At 39.2% G+C, this 20,615-nt stretch overlaps 1 protein-coding gene across 2 annotated transcripts in view; it reads right to left on the minus strand.

Moving 5' to 3' along the window:
- The window catches only part of GRK4 (G protein-coupled receptor kinase 4), a 34,499-nt gene extending 14,055 nt beyond the window's left edge, over positions 1-20,444 (minus strand). For both annotated transcript variants that reach the window (XR_005859136.2, NM_001006459.2), the window contains exons 1-9: positions 20,218-20,444; positions 9,971-10,057; positions 9,251-9,363; positions 5,709-5,786; positions 4,470-4,570; positions 3,093-3,185; positions 2,531-2,594; positions 1,640-1,780; positions 1,076-1,266 (exon numbers count right to left, since the gene is read on the minus strand). Coding sequence is in view for 1 of the 2 variants with exons in the window: in NM_001006459.2 (NP_001006459.1) it covers positions 1,076-1,266; positions 1,640-1,780; positions 2,531-2,594; positions 3,093-3,185; positions 4,470-4,570; positions 5,709-5,786; positions 9,251-9,363; positions 9,971-10,057; positions 20,218-20,269 (920 nt within the window). In the remaining variant the exon portion in view is untranslated. The remainder of the gene's footprint in view (positions 1-1,075; positions 1,267-1,639; positions 1,781-2,530; positions 2,595-3,092; positions 3,186-4,469; positions 4,571-5,708; positions 5,787-9,250; positions 9,364-9,970; positions 10,058-20,217) is intronic.
- Positions 20,445-20,615: the final 171 nt, after the last annotated feature.

The raw sequence follows: 20,615 nt of genomic DNA on the forward strand, positions 1-20,615 counted from the left end.
ACATAATGCCTTCAGGCATTATGATTAAATTTAAGCCCTTTCTTCTTCCCCCTGAGAATACAGATTATTCAGTTGGTAACACCTGCACTGTATGTCCTTCATTATGAGACGAGGACTAAAAATAAATCTTTTCTAATTAAGATGCAATCACTCAAGAGTTGCTTGTGAAACTACTTTTCTGCTTCCTCAGTTTGTAGCAGCCCAAACAAATTTCCAATAATTGGAAATTAGTTACATAACAGCACAAAAAAGGGACACATCTTAACTCCGAGGCCACACCAAAGTAAGCAGTTACAGATGATGCTAGGATTCAACATGTGTTTGATGATCTAGTATGCAAATTGCTAACAAGTTGAACACAAGGGCTGTGGGTTTGGGTTCTGGTTTTTAAACAATTACTTGTTTTCAACTGGGAAACATGAAATGACCTACTTGTAGCTGATTCACGAGAACAATATGCAAAACCAAGACTCTTAAATTTACCCTCTCTTCCCTCTCGCCAAAACACGCTGCGCATCATTGCAAGGTTGGCCAAACTCTTTAGGGAACAATGCATAACCAGCATAAGCCTGATTTATTCTGTGGTTCTGCCACTTTCCATGAGACTGACTGCTGTGTAGATATGTTAATTTTCCATACTGGGGATAGAAAAGACTCTTTACATTAGCACTATGCAAGATTGTAACTAACTTTTTTTTTTACCCTTTTGCACAACAAGCAAGGCAGCAAAGGACTTCAGTCTCCTGCATACATCTACTTTAGAGTGGACATGCAATGGCATGTTCCCAAAATGTATTTATTCGTATTGATAATTAATGTGGTTTATGTATCATAATTTTCTATCACTTTGCAATTGTTTTCAGTGTTTTAGGATATATCAAGTATAAGGACTGGAATAAACAGTAACACGACAAATAATATAGGTTATTCTGAAGGACACGACAAAAAGACTATTACAATTTTCCCCCTCTTTTACTATGAAGTACAAGCTCATTTTAACAGAAAATAATTTGTTTGTTCAATGCTAAACAGACATGGTGATGCCAAGGTATGAGTTACTGAAGATTGTACTGACCTGTAAACAATTCTCTCCTTCTGCAAATCCTCCAGACCACAGCACAGTTCTGCAGCATAGAAAATAGCCCTTTCTTCATCAAAGCCAGGATTTCCCATGTTATATATGTGAAACTTCAGATCCCCTCCATTCATTATGGTTAACACTAAACAGAGGGCATCTTTTGTCTCATACGTATAGGATAAACTAACCTAAAAAGAGCACAGAGGGAGATGACGACCATTATTCACTCCAACTCCAATACAATTCTCAGTTCCTTTTTCCAGTATAAGCAAGATAGGAAGCCATTTAAAAAAAAAATTTTATGAATAAACCAGCAAAACAGAGAACAGTTACTGTCCAGTAAGGTTACACCCTGAGTAGTCCACCTATAAAAACTCTGCACAGAACTGTTCATAATCACACACAACACATTCTGTTTATTATACCAATCATTTATCTTTGCAGTCACACACTCTCAAAATCAATTACAAAATGTCATGCCCATAAGACCCTGAAAAGTCTGAAACTGAGCAAACAATGCAATACAAACTCACAAGAACAAGATTAGAAGTAGATACTTACTACAAACCTACTATTCACTTTTTCTAAGATTCTTTTTTCATTTAGAGCCATTGATTCTCCTTTCCTCTTCTTTATTCTCTTTTTTTCTAGCTTCTTACAAGCATACATTTTTCCTGTTGCACGTACTTGACAAGCACACACCTAGAAAGGAGAGGGAAAGCATGTAAGAGACATTAACTTTATGCATACATGTATACATACATACCAAAAATTATTCTGCGTTTTTTTTTTCCAAGCTTTTACATGATCTCAGTAAAATAAAGGGTCTGTAAGTATCTATAAAGTACTTTCACCCACAGAACAACTTAAGAGGGTCACAAAAGCTATTAACAGAAGTGGGAAAGAGAAGAAGTTACACAGGAGCCAACACTTTTTGCTGAGGCTGAACAGTTCAGTAAAACCGCAGATGTTGTGTTGATGAAACTCTTGACTATGGAAACTGCAAGACAGAGAACTAACATCCACATCATATTCAAGCATAAGAAAGGTTCATTTAGTAATCCTCCTGTCCCTTCAATACAAATGTAGAGATACATTTGTAACATTTAGAAAAAAACAGTACCTTTTAAACAGAAGGAAACAAATCTAGATTTTCACATCAAGTTCAGGAATGTAACTCTTAATTACTAAATAGGAACAAAACTATGCTCTCATCACCAATAAAAATTTTTAACATAAGGAATTATTGCAATAGTCAGAGAGGTTTCCTCCAGCTTTGTGCATGACCTACAATACTGAGACAAGTACATTAAAACAAAGTGTTTAGGATCAGTGACAGTTCACCAGTTGATGTCAAAATTTAGATTGTTAGAGACAAGAGTTAAAAAAACCTGCTTTTCCTCTGTGTTAACCTTTAAGGATGACCTCACAGAAAAATACCTCTGTACTCACCTCTCCAAATCCACCTTTGCCAAGTACTCGGTAATGCCTAAACGTGTGTTTGGTTACTGGTTGCCTGATAAGAAAGAAAGAATTAATGCAACAAGAATTATAAGAATTTGCAAACCCCTTTCCACCCCAACATCTGTCTTCAATTTGTCCTTTCTGTTCTTTAACATCTGGCTGAACAACAGTTGCCTTGACTTCCTGAAGATAGCACTATAATAAATTGAATTCAAAATGAGAGGGGTGAGTCTGACTGGAAACATGGGCTCCTTTCTATAAGTAAATACTAATTAAAGCAAATATGGAACTAAGTGCTAACAGGAGTTTCCAAGCTTGGTATCCCACTATACACTTGAGAATAAATTTGCATTTACAAATTCACTGCATAAAGACTCTTGAACAGATACAGATTCAGTTAGAGCACTGACTCTTCCATTGTCCCATCACAGTCATCCTTGAACCTTATCTTTCAGATCATCATTTTTCTAACAGGCATTGTGTAACAAGCAGAACAGTTCAGAAAGCCAAACAGAATTATAACGTAAAAATTATTTAAAAATACACTTACTTCTCCAGCCATTTCCACTGTAAGAACCGGGAAAAATACACACTCTCTTGGTAAGCTTCAAAAGGCCTCCTGCTTAGGTATTCATGGACAATTCTAGCAACAGGAAAATAAAGTCAGACTTGCACTGAAAAACTGATGATCAATGTAACAGTAGGCAGAAAGACTGCCACTGCGCTTACTAATGGTTTTAACCTAGATGTCTCAAAGTGAGCTGCAACCATAGAAAACTATTCCTTGCCAGACCACCAGTAAATGCCAACACAGCTGTTACATACAGTCATCAGGAAGTTTAACCATTGTATTCACATTAACTGTCTTCAAGTCCACCTAAACATCAGCCAACCAGTAGCTATACAATGCAGCTATGACCCCAGAAATATGACCTCTGACAGGTATTTACAGGAAAGGATCTACAGAATTTAAACATCCTTTCAAATTGGATAAGTGAAGTTTCACTCTATGGTCTGAAATTGGAATACTAAATAACACATGCAAACCTGAATTGCTCCCCTCTTAAACTAAGCACACCATGGTAATTAGGAACAAGTCATTCAAACCAAACGCAGACATTTATTGGACAGTGAAAAGGGAAAGACAGATCTTCCATTTGAGACATGTCTTAGTAGGTGTTCTGACACATCCCTTTCAATCTTCTAATCTCAGGTGGTTATAAAGTACACTTATTTTTGTTGCCACGGTGATGACCCAAGCAGTGACAAAACATGTTGTAAGCCTTCAGACGTGATCAAGCATGCCCTGAAAAACCAGTAATATTAGAAACATGAAGGCTTTCAGAAGACATGCAACACTGCTAAACAGGTATCGTTCCTCCAAGAAAAGCCTTCACTACTGCAGCTGTGTGAAATGTTGCTGCATAATTTCAGAACAAAGCCTGTGTGTGATAACTATCATACTCAATCCTCTAATCAACCATATTAGTGGAAGAATAATTAACCTGTTTTACAGAACCATGAACTGTCTAACACTGTACACAAACCTTTCATGCGCCAATTTACAACTTTATTCTTTATAAGTGCTTTCATCATGGAAGATAGCACACTCAAAAGTAAAAGATATAATGATGAAATACCATTCTAACTTAAATAACACTTACTTGTTAACAGACAAAACGACATTATTTTTGCTTAAGTCTCTTGAACATCTAGTGTTAAGAAAAAAGCTCTTCAAAAAAAAAAATCAAGAATATGAATAATTTACAAAGGAAACTCAGTCCTTTTAATGAATCTGTTTCAAATTCCTCACCTACACTCGTGTCAGAGACACACTTCTGGAAGTAATAATTTCACCTTTCATCTGTCTCAGGAACACAAATTTACCCTGTGATACTAAAACACAGAACTATGCATTTTAACCTACCTAGTACAATCCACAAAAAGATCTTTAGAAGGATTCTCTTCCAGTCTTGCTTTACATTCATTTACTGTTTCCTGAGGTATTTCTGGCAAGTGTGCTGCAGACTTAACATAATTTAAAAAAAACAATAAATAAAAAAGGCAACAATAAAAGCAATATTGTAATTATTAGAATGAGTAAAAATTCTGCTCCGGGAAAAGAAAAGGAATGTTTTGGCTAACAAGGAAACTAAGAATGTCAACTCTTTTTTTGTTCTCCACTTAAGAACTGCAATAACATTCAATGCATTTCTGTTTCAATAACATGAGAAACAACTTTGGCTATAATGCAACAACTTTCTTTTTCTTTTGATAGGTCTACCACCGCAAAAGTATGTTATCTATTTGCTTTGGAAAGATGGAAAGGAGAGAAAAAAGAAACACTCAGTCTGGGACATGATTTCAAACCAGCCCAAAATGTTTTTCACTAAAACAGCATGTGAATTATGGTAGTCCCAAAGAAACTATTTGAGGGGATGTGGTAAACTTGGAATCTGCTTTTAAAGCAGCAAAGAAGGTATAAATGTGGGGCAAGGCCTTTTCAAGAGGTCCAAAGTAAGAGAAGCAGCAGAAGAAATTAATATAGAAAGCAAACGTGCAATTATGTATCAACAGAAAAGCCTCCATCATACACCAGAGAACAGACCCTTAAAAAAAATCTGATTTAATATGTGCTAAAAATTAGAACTGAATGATCTCCATGCAGGAAGACAGAAACAAAATGTTCTAGAAAAAAAAAAAAAGACACATCATCTGACTTTGTGAGGACCTGTAGCAATTCTGCAAATTTGCACTAATTCAACAAACACCACTGAAAATAAAATGAAAATGCTAAGAATTTCAAAAATTCCTAATTCTCACAACATTAGATGAAAGAAAACCTCCAGCTAGGCTGTTAATAAGCCTTTCTCAGATGCTGAACAAGGCTGTTGTATGTTTAAAAAACATACATATTTACTTGACAGCAGTGTTTTAATTTGAAAATATTGGAGTACGTCATAATGGCTATAATTGTAAAAGCAGGGACCGGTCAAGCTTTCAACTCAAGCTGGTAAGTTTCACAATTTCAGAAAGCCAAAAGTCAGACTAATGAAAATTAAGTGTCCATTCACTAACAAACAAAGCAACTACTCAGGTGTCTAGTTTGTCAAAGTTCACAGCACATTCACAACATATCTGATACAGTATTTTGCAATATACTTACCCCATTAGTGAAGTAGGTCTCTAAGACTTTCAGGCCGCAGTCTATACGCTTTTCATCTGAAGATACCTCATATTCTGCCTGTGGGAATAGAATAACATTACGTTCAGTGTCTTTTACATTATGCTAGGTAAATTTTAACATGAATAAGAAAAGCTACCAGTATAATGGGAAACAAAGGATCCTATTAAATTTATTCCACAGGTAACTACTTCTGGAAAGAAAATATGAAACATAGTAGTACTGAAAATCTACACGGACTGGCTACTATTAATAATTTTAAGAAATAATCTAGAAGCAGACATCAGAAGTTACAACATTTAAAGATAACACAAAATCTTGGGAAAGATTAATTGAAACATAACAGTCTCAAACAGCAACCTGTGTTAGCTTGGGAGGCTGAGCCAACTCAAAGCTTACTTCAGATCCCTAAATGTGAAAGCATGCACATAAGAGCAAAGAAAATACAGCAGGCATCCAGAATGGAGGACTGTGTAACACATAACCACAGTTTATTAGGACACTCACTAAAAATCAACAATCATTAAAAGCCTCAGAGTAAGTTCCAAGTGATTGACCTAACCAGTGAAAAAGAAGTTGTATACCTTTTTAAAGCATCCATAAAGTAAAAATGACAGTTCAAGAACAAAAAAACCACCATATTGGAGATAACAGAATCCTTCAAATCCATTTCTGCAATCAATCAGCTAACCCACATTGACTCACTATAAAGCCATCAGCATCAGCTTCTGATGAGACATTATGGTATCAGCCAATTCAACACAACATTTGAATCCAAAACAACTGCAAGCCTACAGTTTTGCTACTTGAATTCCACAACATTCAGTCTAACGGTAAGGAATTCTTCCTCAACTACCAAACAAGCTTAACTTTTCTGACCTGTTACTCAACCACAGCACTTACCACTTTTAACATTTTCAGTTATGCTAATACTGTTGAAATACTGTTTTAAACAGATATTGTAATTTGAAAGGAAGTTTAAGAGACTTGTCAGCTAACCTCTGTTACTCACACAGCTTGAGAGGGAAGTTTTGAGTTGCTATTCCATTCTTATCATCCTTGAGTAACCTTGTCCCCAGCTAGTGAAATGAGTCACTAGATGACTGGATAGCTAATTCTTCCTTTGAATTTGTTAGTTTTATTCAACAATTTCACAACCCTTCTTTCTGTGAAGCCACAAGCTTACTCCAGACAAGGTCACACCTTCCCAAGAGTTAGAGCTTACCAATTTTAGTACTCAAAGCATGCAGACAAAGTACCACTTTGATTTTGTCACTTTGGCCTCCTAAAATAATCACGAAATCATATGGCTCCATATAAAAGAATTGGAAAATTCTTTAAATTAATATGCCAGACACAAAACTGTCTGTGGGCATTTAAGTCAGAAATTTTGTTCTCAGAAGTATTAAGTCTAAAATTTAAGAACAGCAAAAAAGTATAACAACAAAAATGACTCACAAAAAAAAACCCCACAAGTGGCACAACCTGAGATAAAAAGTCTCCACAGCTGTAGCATTACCCTTCAAAATAAATAAATGGAGGTTAAAAATCCAGAAAATAAAATCAGGCTATTTCAGGGATCATCTGTAAGAGGTAGCAGGCACTACGTCTCACTTTCTTGACCGAGAGAGCAGGCTAGCTTTCAGATCATGAGACTCAGAGATTAGAGCTTATCTTAGCTCTTCTGAGACTTCTCTTTTCAGTCATTCCCCAACTTGTGTTCTTCACTATGATTTGTCAAATGGAAGTTCGAAAAGGGAAAAGCAAATCACAAAGTCATCCCTTACATCAGATTATCTCAGCCATGACAGACTTTGTTAAATTCACAAAAGCATTACAACCCACAGGCACATTAAAACTACTCCAAGTATTAAATTAGTGTAAAACGCAGTTACTTCTTTGAAACAATTTCACCTGAAAAAATGGCATCTGCTAAGCAAAGGCAATCATGCCTTACAGACATTTTTTTTTTTTCCCCTTTTAAGACTCTATTTCACCTTACATAAGCAACTTCTAGGGATGAAAAGCACATACAGAAGTTGTAATGATAATATTACATCCACATTTGTCAACGCTCTCCCCACTGTGTGCGGCCCATCAGAGGCTCCTGTTTATGTACACCTAACAATATCTAGCACCACTGTTTTGGACTTCCATTTAATTCATCCTATGTACACCACAGACAAATTGGTCTCTGAAATTTGGTGCTAGAAACTGCTGCTGTGAGCCACAAAATTATGGTGAAATGTACCTAGAATGTAAGCCTAATTGCATAAAGATTCACTGACCAGAGGAAAACAGTCCTCTGTCAATCATCATGCAGAATGAAAATAAGATATTTATCCCAATAAAGTAAAAAATATTGTTTGGGATTCCAAAAATGAAAATGGATACCAAATGACCACAAATAGAAGACAATTCTACTTCTCATTTTATACCAAAATTTTAAACTGACCAAGTGTCTAAGCTTACACTGCCGTGAAGGAAAAAGGGAGATATGGAGAAGTGAGGACACGGCAATAATCTCATGTGCTTCCTTATACCCCGTGTCTTTCAGGATCATCTCACATTCTAAGAGTGTAAATTGTTATGTAAGTAAGCAGCAGTACTACCCCTACTTCTGTCTTCTTCAGTCATTTGATCCCTGAACATAAATTAGAACAAAACTGAGTAAGAAAGTTATTTTGACAGCAATCTCAATTCCATATTGTATTTCACAGGCCTTGGATTAACTATGAGGGAGAAGAACAGAATAAATGCTCTGATCTATTACACACTCTTCTCCTAAGGACAGTTGTATACCTTCATACTCTTCTCATTGCTTTCTCCCTCCCCATGTGGATATAGTTTTAAGGATTTCTTTGTTTTGTTTTTTACCAAACATGGTTGTAGGCACACTTCCTCTTTACCCTCATTCTTTAGAATTAGATACCAAGGTGCAGACATATCAAGCCAAAACACTTCCTTTTCCCTTGCCTTCTAGAATTTGATTTCCCTCCTTCCACAGTTCCCTAGATACCCATCTCCACACATATTTATTTATTTATTACAATTAGCAGTATCTGACCAGCCTTGGGCTTCCATGGCAGTAGCAATATTTTCAAGTCTGCGTAACATAGGTTACACTTACTGTAAACACATCCTTTTAGGTTCAAGAAGACAACAGCATGGTCCCATCAAGCCTATACTTCTGACCATGCCAAAACTGACCATGCCAAAGCGAACAATTTCCTTTCTGCTGGGTCGCTTTTCTCAGCTGTCTCTCCCTTCACCAGACTACTTTCTGGTGGTGCACACTGACAAACAGAAGACATTGATGCCGTATAAGCATCAGATAGATAATACTGATGTGTGTCTTAGCAACAGTGTTTTGGTGACAAATCCAAAACAGAGATACTACAAAAATAAATCAATTCTATCTCAGCCAAAACTCATACAAAAATCCAAACTTTATGTCCAAAAAATCCCAAAACCAACCACCAAACTTTTTTATTTATATCTATGTCTAAGTTCTCACTGCTTACCACTGCATCCAGAAATTCAATGCATCTTTTCAAGTCTGGTCTGGAATCACAAAACTGCCTGAAGAGAAGTCTTCCTATCGGCTGTTTGTCACAAAGCTGGTTATAATCTTTTTCTGAGAAAGAGATGAGAAATAAATCTGTTTATCTTTACCCATAGCAAGATCTTACTCCCATAACAATGACAGCAACCAAAAGAGTTGCAATTATCCCCCAAATATTTAAACATTCTTCCAGGCACATTTGTCTATTATAGACTATTCTCATTTATAAATAACAAAAATTGAATGCTTCATTGAAGTTTCATTCAGGACGAGGTTAGAAATAGAAAATGCTATGAAACAGCAATGCCAAAGCAAACAGGACCGTTGCAAAGAAGGAATACAGAATAAAAACAGAACAGATTAGAAAATTACTAAAAGACTAAGACAATAACAAGGAGATCTATTTCCACGTAATTCAGATTACAATAAGATTTCCTTTTTTAGTTCATGGTTTTGTGGATTTATCTTCTATGAACAGTTTCCTTGAAGAAATACAGAGCTATGATACAGCTTTTATCTTTTCATAAATGCCCATTTACAACTGTGGTGGGTTTTTTTTGTTTGTTTGTTTTGGTATTGTTCGTTTTCTAATCTACATTCAGAGCAAGACAGAAGTTTCCCATTTAACAGCAGCATGCTCCTACTCTTTCCTTCTCACGCTGCTCTACAGGACACTCACCAATTGAGCATCTAATACCTTCACACTGACTAACAGGCGGCAACTTCAGCATCTCCCTCCATTTTTTACTACGTCCACTCCGTTTGCCTAGAAGAAAAAAAACATAAAAGCAATGTAAAACAAAACGCCAGAGTATGTTTTGATTCTAGAGAGCATAAAATCAGGTCATTTCTGCTCCAATCTGTTCAACTGTTTTCATGTCTAAAAAGAAACCCATCTACAAGGGTATCCAAACCAATAACAAACTTGACATAGAGGAACTTTCATCTAAACACTAAAAATGCAGTATTTTTTTTTCCCCCAACAGAAAGATTTTGCATTCTAACTGTGCACATAAAGAAACTCTGCAAAGGAAAAGTGAGCATCTACAAATTTTGAGAATGACAAACATCAGTAAAGTCTGAAAGAAAAAAAAGGTGGGAGTTATGCCCCAACCCTGGTGAAGAACAGAAACAGTCACGGAATAAAATATATATGCTTTGAAAATACATTTTTAGATAAAGATGTTGCACTTCCTTTTTAAGGACAGCGATGGTAATAATAATAGATCATGAGTGATAAATGAATGAAGACATGACAGCAGACAAAACTTCACTGTTGGCATATCCAGACCTTTTGAATATTTGAGGTTTCAGGACCAGTATGAAACTGATCTAAAAAACCTGTAGCATTTTTCACATTAGGGAGCTAATGTATTTTGGAGAACCATTTTCTATGTTCAAATTGAAATTTTACACATCACTCTGACCTGAAAAGGTCAAATGCATTTGCAGAAGATAAGCACACTTCTCAAAACAGCAGAGACAAACACACACGCACACACACACAGGAACAGAAAAATTTCTCATTGCAAAACATTTCAACGGAAGACTAATTTTTGTGCTGCAGAATATTATAAGAGATTTTGTTAAACGATATGGGCAGATGCATTTCCACATGACAGAATAACAGCAAAAGCACCGAGACTTACTTTCTAACTGCACCAAAGCAATACATATTGTTAACCACAATGGGAGAGAGAGGAAGGGAGTTACCCTATGTAACCTGAATAGAAACCAAGCAGCAAACAGTACCGTTAAGTCTTTCAGAATTAAATTGTTAGAGAGAAAGAAGCTAATACCCTCAGAATAATAAAACAGATATAAAAGAGCCCTCTAATTTACATCTTAGTTCCACCAGTGCTGTCAGAGCAGTTCAGAAAGTTGCAGTTCACTGTACCTTAGTTCACAGCAAACATACTTGATCTTTGCTGAGCCCACCGATCGTTTTGTTGCTGCTGCAATACGACACCCTCAATTCCAAAATCAACAGATAAGAAATGAGAAACAGAAAACCTTAAAAGATGGCTTGTAGAGATTCTTTGAACTGATACTTACTGCCTAAAAACCGCTCATTTCCTAATGTTTCCGCAATCTCATTTCCTAACGTTGCTTTGCAAGTCGTTCACCTTCTGAAATACTTTGGAATACAGATACATCAATGTGTATTTATGCAGCATCAGAACGAAAGATGAAGTTGTGACATTACCAGCATCATTAAAACAAACACCTATCATTTTAACAAAGTATTTTTTATGGTCAAGAAAAAGAATTTAATATATGCTTGGGAAAAAACAACTCAGAGCAAAGGTGCACTACTAACAGAACTGAACACAGACAAAAATCAAGGAATACTACACACGGACAGCCTGTACACATACACTGAATAGAAAAGGACAGGCTATAGATCAATACAGGATCATGAAAAAACATTGTTCAGAAGCATTCACCTGATTTCTAACCACACCACAAACCAAGCCCAAATTACTCTAACAATGCCCAGATTGTGCTAAAGACGACTCATTTGTGCATGACACAGAATGATGGGTATAGAACCAAGAAAGATAAACTGACCTAAATTCATACCATTCGGAAAAAAGTAAAACCAAACTGTGATGCATGCTTAGTCAAAACCAAACTGAGATATACATGTAACTCATTTTTTGAAGGACGACTAATGAAAAATAGTACTAAAAGTAGAATTTGTGCATTACACTTCAAATCCAACACAAGAAAGATTGCTACATTTCACCAGAAATATTTAGCAAGCTGGTCACTGCATGACCTTCATGAACTTTGTTCTGCAAGACACCATATGCTCTAATACAGTTTTTACTATCTTCTAGAATTCAATGGGTAGGGACTCTTTATAAGGGCATGTAGCGACAGGATGAGGGGAAATAGCTTTAAACTGGAAGAGGGTAGATTTACACTATATATAAAGATGAAATTCTTTACTATGAGGGTGGTGACACACTGCAACAGGCTGCCCAGAGAGGCTGTGGATGCCCCCTCTTTGGAGCATTCAAGGCCAGGCTGGACAGGGCTGTGAGCAACCCGGACTAGAGGGAGGTGTCCCTGCCTATAGCGGGGCTTGGAACTAGATATACTTAAAGGTCCCTTCCAACCCAAACCATTCTATGATTCAATAAAGAGTACTTTATTAATGATACATCAGAATCAAATGCTTATGAGTACCAAATAAATAAACACACTTCCGCTTTGCTCTGAACTGACTGCTCTTAAGATTTAAAGGAAAAAAGAAAGAAAAGTCAGTAACATAAAGTAGATGCATAGATGCATGCACTGCATCACTTATCAAAAGATGGCCACTTCTGGTAAATGCTATGGAGTAAGTCAATTTAGTTGTCATATTATTCCCTAATTGAAAAAAAGAAAAAAAAAAAAGGCAAGAAAAAAGAGCAAAACCCTTTTCCCATTTCAGAGGCAGTTTAAAACAGGTGTCAAATCAAATAACCGTTGTGGTTTTTAGAGAGTGTCTTCACATTGATTTCAGAGCTTCTACTCGGGACCTCACTCGGGAAGAAAGACCAACTGCTCACTTCCCAGCACAGCAGCAAGAAAGCCATTAGATCAGCCTTTATGGTTGACCCACCTTTCAGATGAATTACCACTCTTTCAGATGCAAGTTGCACATCGTTCTGGCCAGCAATTACAGCGACTCATCTTTTATAAAAAGAAGGGTGAATGCAGCAACACAGCAGCACAATGAGGAAACATTACATTTGCATTTTCATGTACATAAGTAGTAACTTGTTTTCTCCTACACTCCTTACTTGTTAGAGCTAGAATTTCAGCATTTAACTCTCCACACGTTTTTGCCTCTTAAAAAAATACATTACAAATTCAGTTAGCTATATGAAAATTAATTTGCTTTCATTTTTCAGCTTTTTTTTTTCCTAAGTCTTCAAAGCAACAGTTGAAAAACACATGAGGTGGTTGGCTTATTGAGCAGTAAAAACAAAAATAATTGCAAAAAGAACCACCTGCTGCAGCAAAACAAAGCAATCTGGTGTGGAAATACATTTAGACAATTAAGAATGTTCTTCAAGTCATTGGATGGACTTGCCACAGTGATCTTCTTTACAGACAAGATTTGCACTGAGGCTTCCATTTCACTGAGCACAATGCTCACTGAACATCGTTAGTCAGTCTTCCTTGAGACAGAGATAGAAAACTTGGATTTTGTCCTACAGAACAAAGATTACGAGAAGAACTGTCCTATCTTTGACTAATCAAAGTACACAGACTATGTGCTGAGACTCAGCAGCTAGCTCATTGCCACTGACATTGTACCATTGAGCTGTTCAATGGTACAGTGGTTCAATGGCTGCAGTCACCCAGCTTCGGCTTCCCAGCCTGCAAAGGACAAGCAAAGCATCGCTGTGGTTGAGAAGCACACAGCTATGCGGCACCGGGGGTGTGATTGCTACAACACCATTCTTGCAAAACTCATTCCACAAACCAGATTGTCAGATACTGGCTAAGAAATTCCTGCTGGGTCACACCCAGATGAACTCTGAGAGCACGTAACTGCACCGAGGATCCACAGTGAGCCCTTAGCTCTATAAATCATTTAAGCAGTTCAATGGAAAATGCCCAAAAAAAACCACCTCACGTGGAAGCTCTACATCAGTTACAGCAAGATGCGTGAGAATAACCCAGGTACATACTGGCCCTTACAGTAAGCCTGTCCCGCTGCAAGTTGCAGGCAAGTTTCCTACAAGACTTTAAACTGCTGTGAACTCAAATCCGCTCCTACCCACAGCTGCATCTTCCTCCAAACTGTTTATGCAAAGGATTGAAGCCTTTCACTAAAGAATCAAAACACTCAAGCTCAGTGAGGGTGCTTTGCTACCAAGTTGTTTGTAAACACTGCATGCTAATTAATCCACTGGATGGCATGCCTTTGCTGTGCGAAATTTACCTGGAAGGCACAGAACACCACAGAACTAACATCTCAGGTCCTCAGATCAGAATGGTAAACACTGAAAGCATAAAAGACTGCTGCTGACTCAGGCTAGGAGGCAAGTTCACACACAACATCACTTCACTGAAATGCTTACAGCTCCAGAGGCAGCTCATACAGCACCGCTTTGCAGGGTACCCATAGCCTTCTCCATGGAGTAGGTCCTTGGTCAAGGAACTGAGGACTCAGCAAATACAAGCCAGTCCACTGCTTAACAACCTGCTTTATCAGAGCAGCATCTTCTACTAAGAAAGAAAAAAAAAAAGGTTTTCTGCAGAAGCACAACACATGTATCTGGCTGGCTCTTATCTCAGCAAGTGTACTTGAATCACCCAGCTAAAAACTCAGGTTTCAGGGCAAGGGAGGCCCCTAACTCTTTAGCATTATGAAGGCTAAGTCACCTCTGAACACCAACAGAAGGAAAAATACATAAGTAGATGAGCCCATAAACACCTAAAAGATACCTACAGATTGTTACAACATTTTTTAAATATTCCTCACACATCTGTATTCAAATGCCTTGAGTTGGACTCCAGAGAGGTAAGCTTCCTGTCCTCTTGCACAACTGATTGCCAGAGCAGTAACACTGTGAGCAGCTACAATCACACATATCTAGATGCATATTTTTGCAGCTTGTTTGTATGTAACGTCATTTGGTGCTCCCAATGCTACAACCACTTGAACTGGTTCTTCTCATAAGCCCTATATATAATCCCAGCAATCACATGCATGTTCAGAATGCCAGTGCGTACATGTTGAACAGCTTCTACCTTTCTTCAGCAACCACCTATTAAAGTCTTGTACCAACTCAACCAAATGCAACTAAGCTGAGCTAGAATTTATTCATTTAACCCTGCATTCAAACAACATAATAACATTTCTATAACAACAATTAGCATAGAATGGTTTGGGTTGGAAGGGACCTTTAAGATCATCTAGTAGTTCAATGAACAGTTTGCTAGGGAAAAAAACAAACAATGACAGCAGTAAGAGAACTCCAAATGTTCATCCGGAGTGGTCTGTCCAAGGGTTCTTTATCACAACGCTACGCACTGATCTCAGGACTGCATTAAAAGGAAAAGAATCAAAACTCCTTTCAGCAGATTGTGAATCCCCTATTTACAATTGCCACATGTGAAACAACCCGAGCAGCAGCGTGCATCAAGAGACCTCTCATGTTATGCTTATTTAGTAAATGTAATTATTTAGATTCCAATATGCCCACATGCATTCTTCACACAGTTCATTTAATAAAGGACAAAAAGGCAGACATTGTGCATAATTCTGTACAAACACAGGAAGACATGTTTCCTGCCACAATGAGTTTACAGCAATTTAAAACACAATGCAATAAGGGAGTGCAATAGAACGTAAGAGGCAAATAAGGGAAGAACAGACGAGAATAACAGCAACTGCAAAAAACTCACAGCACTCGCATTAAGATCTGCATTTGCTACTGGTGAATGGACTTCGAAGAGTGAAATCCTGGGTATGAGCATGCCGTTGTTCCCCACTTGCCCATACTCCTTGAATAACTGTAGATTTCAGATAATCAGATAACAAAGTATTCTCCTTAGAATTTTATTCCAAGTTTCAAGTATCTACATTACAGGACATCTGCCTGCGTGTCATCAATACCATATGAATTAATGTATTTTACTGCAAGCACAGTAAGAATTACTTCACTTGCAAAATTATTTCAGGGTTGTTTTTTTTAAACCTAGACAGATCAAACACAGAATCTGAGTGGACTGCTTACTTTTTATGCACAGCTAAATCAATACATTTCAGTTCTGAAATGAGAATCTTTCAAGATCAGCTTGAACTGCGATTACACAGTTACTGAAAGGTTCCAGCTACCTCCATCTTGGAGCTGCACCAATGATTATCAATGAGCAGGAGCTTGCTAATGCTCAGAACATTCCTTCTGAAGGAAAAGATAACAAAACGAATCCACCATAAGAATCTCTACATCCTAGATTAGCTTTCAGCTGACCTACAAACCACTTGACCCATTCTGCCATCATAGGCTTGAACCAACACAACCAAGAGCTTGCAGGCAATGCCACTTCTGACTGAGGTACAATCTTAATCCGCTTTAACTAAACATGACACACAGCATATTATATACCCAACAGCAGGTTCAACTCACGTTTGCATACCGCTCTGACCAGGCTGCTAGAAATGTATTTTCAAGTGGATGCAAATAGATCAGGTGTATCTGAAATGTACTCTTGGCATGGATCCCCCCTTGCAGTAAGCTGCCATTGACTTCAAAGGAACTACGGATCTACCCTCTGGAGGCATCTTTGGAGATGAGGACTTCAGGCAATGAAAAGGAAGGCTCTTCAACTGCTTATAATATGGATTTCTTTCAAACCATTACACCGCATGAGGGATGCTGAAGTGGGTGTGGGGCTAAAGATCTACTCAGAGGATTTCCTGGGAACAACTGAAAGAGTTGTGAAAAAATAAAAACTACCAACGCAAAGAGAAAAGTGAATATAAAATAAGAAATGCTTTTTTTTCCACTGAACGTTTCTTTCAGAATAACCCGGTGTCTATTTATTATTTGGCCACGATTCCGGGATAAATTCTTTAATGTCTTTTCAAATGAACAAATTTCAAAAACATTTCTGCTAGGAAAAAAGCAATGTGTTAATTCCTCTGCTCTAACACAGAACTAAAATGTATATCACCATACATTATTTATTTAGAGCACAAAAATCTGTGTGCCAAAAAAAAAAACAGACAAAGGAGATAATGAAACTGAAAAGGTGTTTCACTATCTCACAACTCATACATCACTATCACTTCACTGTTTCGTATATCTCAGTTCCTGCAGGACAGTGCTCCTAAGATCAACTTCAGCTTTGCTTTATAATCTCTTGTATTGTTTTTTTGTTTGTTTGGTTTTGTTTTCAGTTGACTCCCTTGTGCTCTTCCACCACAGGATTCATCTTTGGAAGTACTTCTCTCTTTTTCTTTCTCTCACACAGATTTCCCACAAAAAAGCAAGATATGCAGAAGAGGACCAGGAGCTGGATTAGCATAGAAGGTCTCTTATCCCAAGAAAGTGGGACAGGGAATCCCAGAACACTTCAAACTCAGCTTTCACCTGGAGGCAAATCCCACTGCAGGCAGGCCAGACCTCAGCACAAGCAGGTCAGCTGGAAGGAGGGAAAAGAGAACTCCCACTATGGCTCCTGACTCCTCAATCTTCCATCCATAAAGCACCACAGGGCTCTTTGTGTTATCACCAAGTCTAGTAGTAGAGACGTACAGAAGTGACTTACTATGAGCCACCTTTAACACTTGTGTGCATAGCTGGCATTTGATTATTTACAAAGTCATTAAAAGCAGGTAAGTAATCCTCACAGCTTTCCTTCTTCACATAAAGAAGTATTGTAGTTGCTACAGATACATTATAAGTCATCATTGGAAAGTTACAGGCTTTTTAAATCGATTGTTTTAATAAATCATATGAATAATCCTCTTAGAGAATACCAACAAGCAAACAACATTCACACTGGGAAGTATATGCACCTAAACTAGACAACACATTTGGAAACACAATAGGGAATGTCAGGTCTGGTTTATGTGCTTGGTTATGATTTGTTTAGATGTGGCACTATTTACCAGGCACGTCTAAATTGTCATTAAGCCTCTGCCATACCCTCACCAGACAATAAGTGCCAAACATAGTTAATTCAGTTTCCGTATTTGCAAAATGAAGAGAACGTACCTACAGGGCTGAAAAACTCAATAAGATGCTTTCAAGAGTACAGTTTTCCCTACTTATTTCATTATGAAGGAATATTAAGTTAGACATAAAGCCTAAATTAATTCTTTCAGCATGCCTCAGTAACTATAAAATAAGAGCACAGTGCTTTCTATCTTATTACTTCTGCTTATACAACTGGAACACAGGTAAACACCCTTATCAGGTCTTCCACATGCTGAGGAATTGGGAAAAGGATTTACTGATGTGCCTCAAGCCTATACCTGGAAATCAGTAAAGCTGTTGTTTTACCTGCTTCCATGAGAAATAGTAATTCTGTACTCTCTCACCTCTCCATACACTTTACAGTAAGATATTACGGGGGTGGTAAGGAAGACAACTCAAAGTCTGCTTTCCTGTCCCAGTTATGAGGCCCTTCAAGCAAAGAATATATTTTACTGAAATAAACCACTTCACATGCTACCTTTGCAAATTCCTTCCTTCAGAGCACGTCAGAAAAGAACTGGGATAGGGCTTTTTTTGTTGTTGTTGTTTTTTGAATGGTCCTGACAGGAGCAAAACAGCCATTCTCAGCCCAGCCAAAGCACAGCAGACAGAAGATAATTTCATTTCAGGGAGCATTTTGAAAAACGCGATATAGAAAGTGCCCCAGGTACATGGGCACAGACCTGGAAATGTCAGAGAGCTTCAAACCATCAGTCAATGGAGTTCTGGAGCTTCAAAGCCAGAAATAACATTCTTGTGAACACTTACACACAAGAGGCTAATTGGAGGCACACAGGAGTAACAGTTCACTGCCATTACTTTAAAAAGTTTCACATCAGGTAGAACTGATGCTCACCTCAGCTGCTGTCAGAGTTTCATTTGCTTCATTGAAATATCTTGTTTGGTCAGTTCTACCACCGTAATTTACTTTAAACACAGTGAAACCTTAACTAAAGTGGCAACCTGACATTAAGCAGCCACTTAAAAGCTGTTCCAGATTACCACTCCGCTCTTTGTGGTGAGGCTTTGGGCACAGTAAAGCTTGGAGCCAGATTCCACTTTCCCTTCATTTCTCAGATCCCTTCAATGCAAACTCCAAAGCCAGGCAGCACCACCACAGACATGTACAGTCGGCGGAACCAGCCAAAACATGTCCTCGAGTCTGAGGTGGTCTTTTCAGCAAAGGTTGGGAAATAGCCCAAAACTGCGATCGCTGTTTTGGTTTTTAAACCCCACTTCAAAGCCAAAAAGTTGATTTTCCTCTCCTGCTGCTTAAGGCAAATTTAACTGGATACACACATGGCGTAAGTGCCAAACCCATTTAGAGTTGGAGGAACTTGCAAAACATACAGGGGGAAGATTCTGTTGTTCTTACTCACTTTAAACAGCTCAACTGAACTAATGGGACTTTGCAATGCAATTAAGAAAAGTAGGATCCAATCCAAAAAGAATATGCACATTTCATTGCTGGAAAACAGACTCCACGCTGAGCACAGAGGTAATCTGGAGAGGCTTTTGAGTGGCCATTTACTGGACAGCTATTTATGTGGGAAGGCAGTCGTACAGTCATGCTGGGGGACTTTTCTTTTTCTACAATCAAGTGCTAAATAAAACCTCGTATCTATTAGAAATGTTAGCAGAGAGAGAAGCCTTCAAGCCAGGGTGCTGTGGGGAAGCGCCTGTCAGCATTAATCCAACGGAAAACAACACACCTAACGCTACATTAATGCAAAACACAGGCAGCGTTCACCACGGAGAACTTCTACAAGATAAAGTATGAGGCTCTTCCAGAGAAGCCCCAGCCCACTTTTACGCACATTCACACCGATAAGTAAACCGAGAGCTACAGATGAACGGTGTGAACACATCCGGCGAAACCCTGCTCTCAAGCAGGAGCCCGAAGGGCGGAGGAAACGGTTTGTTTCAGGGAAGGGTTCGTTCCAGGGCCGCCGCTCGGCCCCGGCAGCCCGGTGCAGGTGCCCGAGGGCAGCGCGGTGCGAGGCCGGCTCCCGCCCCACCCCGCGGGGGTCCCCGCCGCCCGCAGCTTCCCCCCCCCCCTCCCTCCTTCCCCACCCTCTCTCTCCTCCTCCATCACTTCCTCTCCCCGCCGGCCCCTCTTCCCCTCACCTCAGCCCCTCTTCCTCTCCCCGGACGTCCCGCCGCAGCCCTCGCCTCGCCCTCCGCCTCCTCCTCCCCCTCCGCTCTCGCTCACCCTCTCGGGCTTTCAGCAGCACCGTGTTGGCCACGATGTTCTCGATTTCCATGGTCGGGGGCTCCTTCCCCTCAGGGCAGCCGGAGTGGAGGCCGCCCCTGCTGCCTCCTTCGCCCCCTCCTCCAGCCCCGCCACCGCCGCGACGCCAAGCCGCCGCTCATCCGGCCCCGCGGGACCTCAGCGCCGCGCTCGCCTCTTCCCCATCACCCGCTGCTCGCTCCGGCACCGGCCTCCCCCCTCCCCGAGGGCGGAGGCAAGGAGCAGGCAGCGCCCGCCCGCCCCGATCATCGCTCGAGCGCCCGCCTCAGCCAGCTCCGCCCCGCCGCTGTCCCCGCCCTACTACCTTGGAACTACAACTCCCAGAAGGCATCGCGCTACACAACTCGCCCTCTCCCAGG

The sequence above is a fragment of the Gallus gallus genome, chromosome 4 (genome assembly GCF_016699485.2).
Source record: "Gallus gallus isolate bGalGal1 chromosome 4, bGalGal1.mat.broiler.GRCg7b, whole genome shotgun sequence".
Taxonomy (NCBI): domain Eukaryota; kingdom Metazoa; phylum Chordata; class Aves; order Galliformes; family Phasianidae; genus Gallus; species Gallus gallus.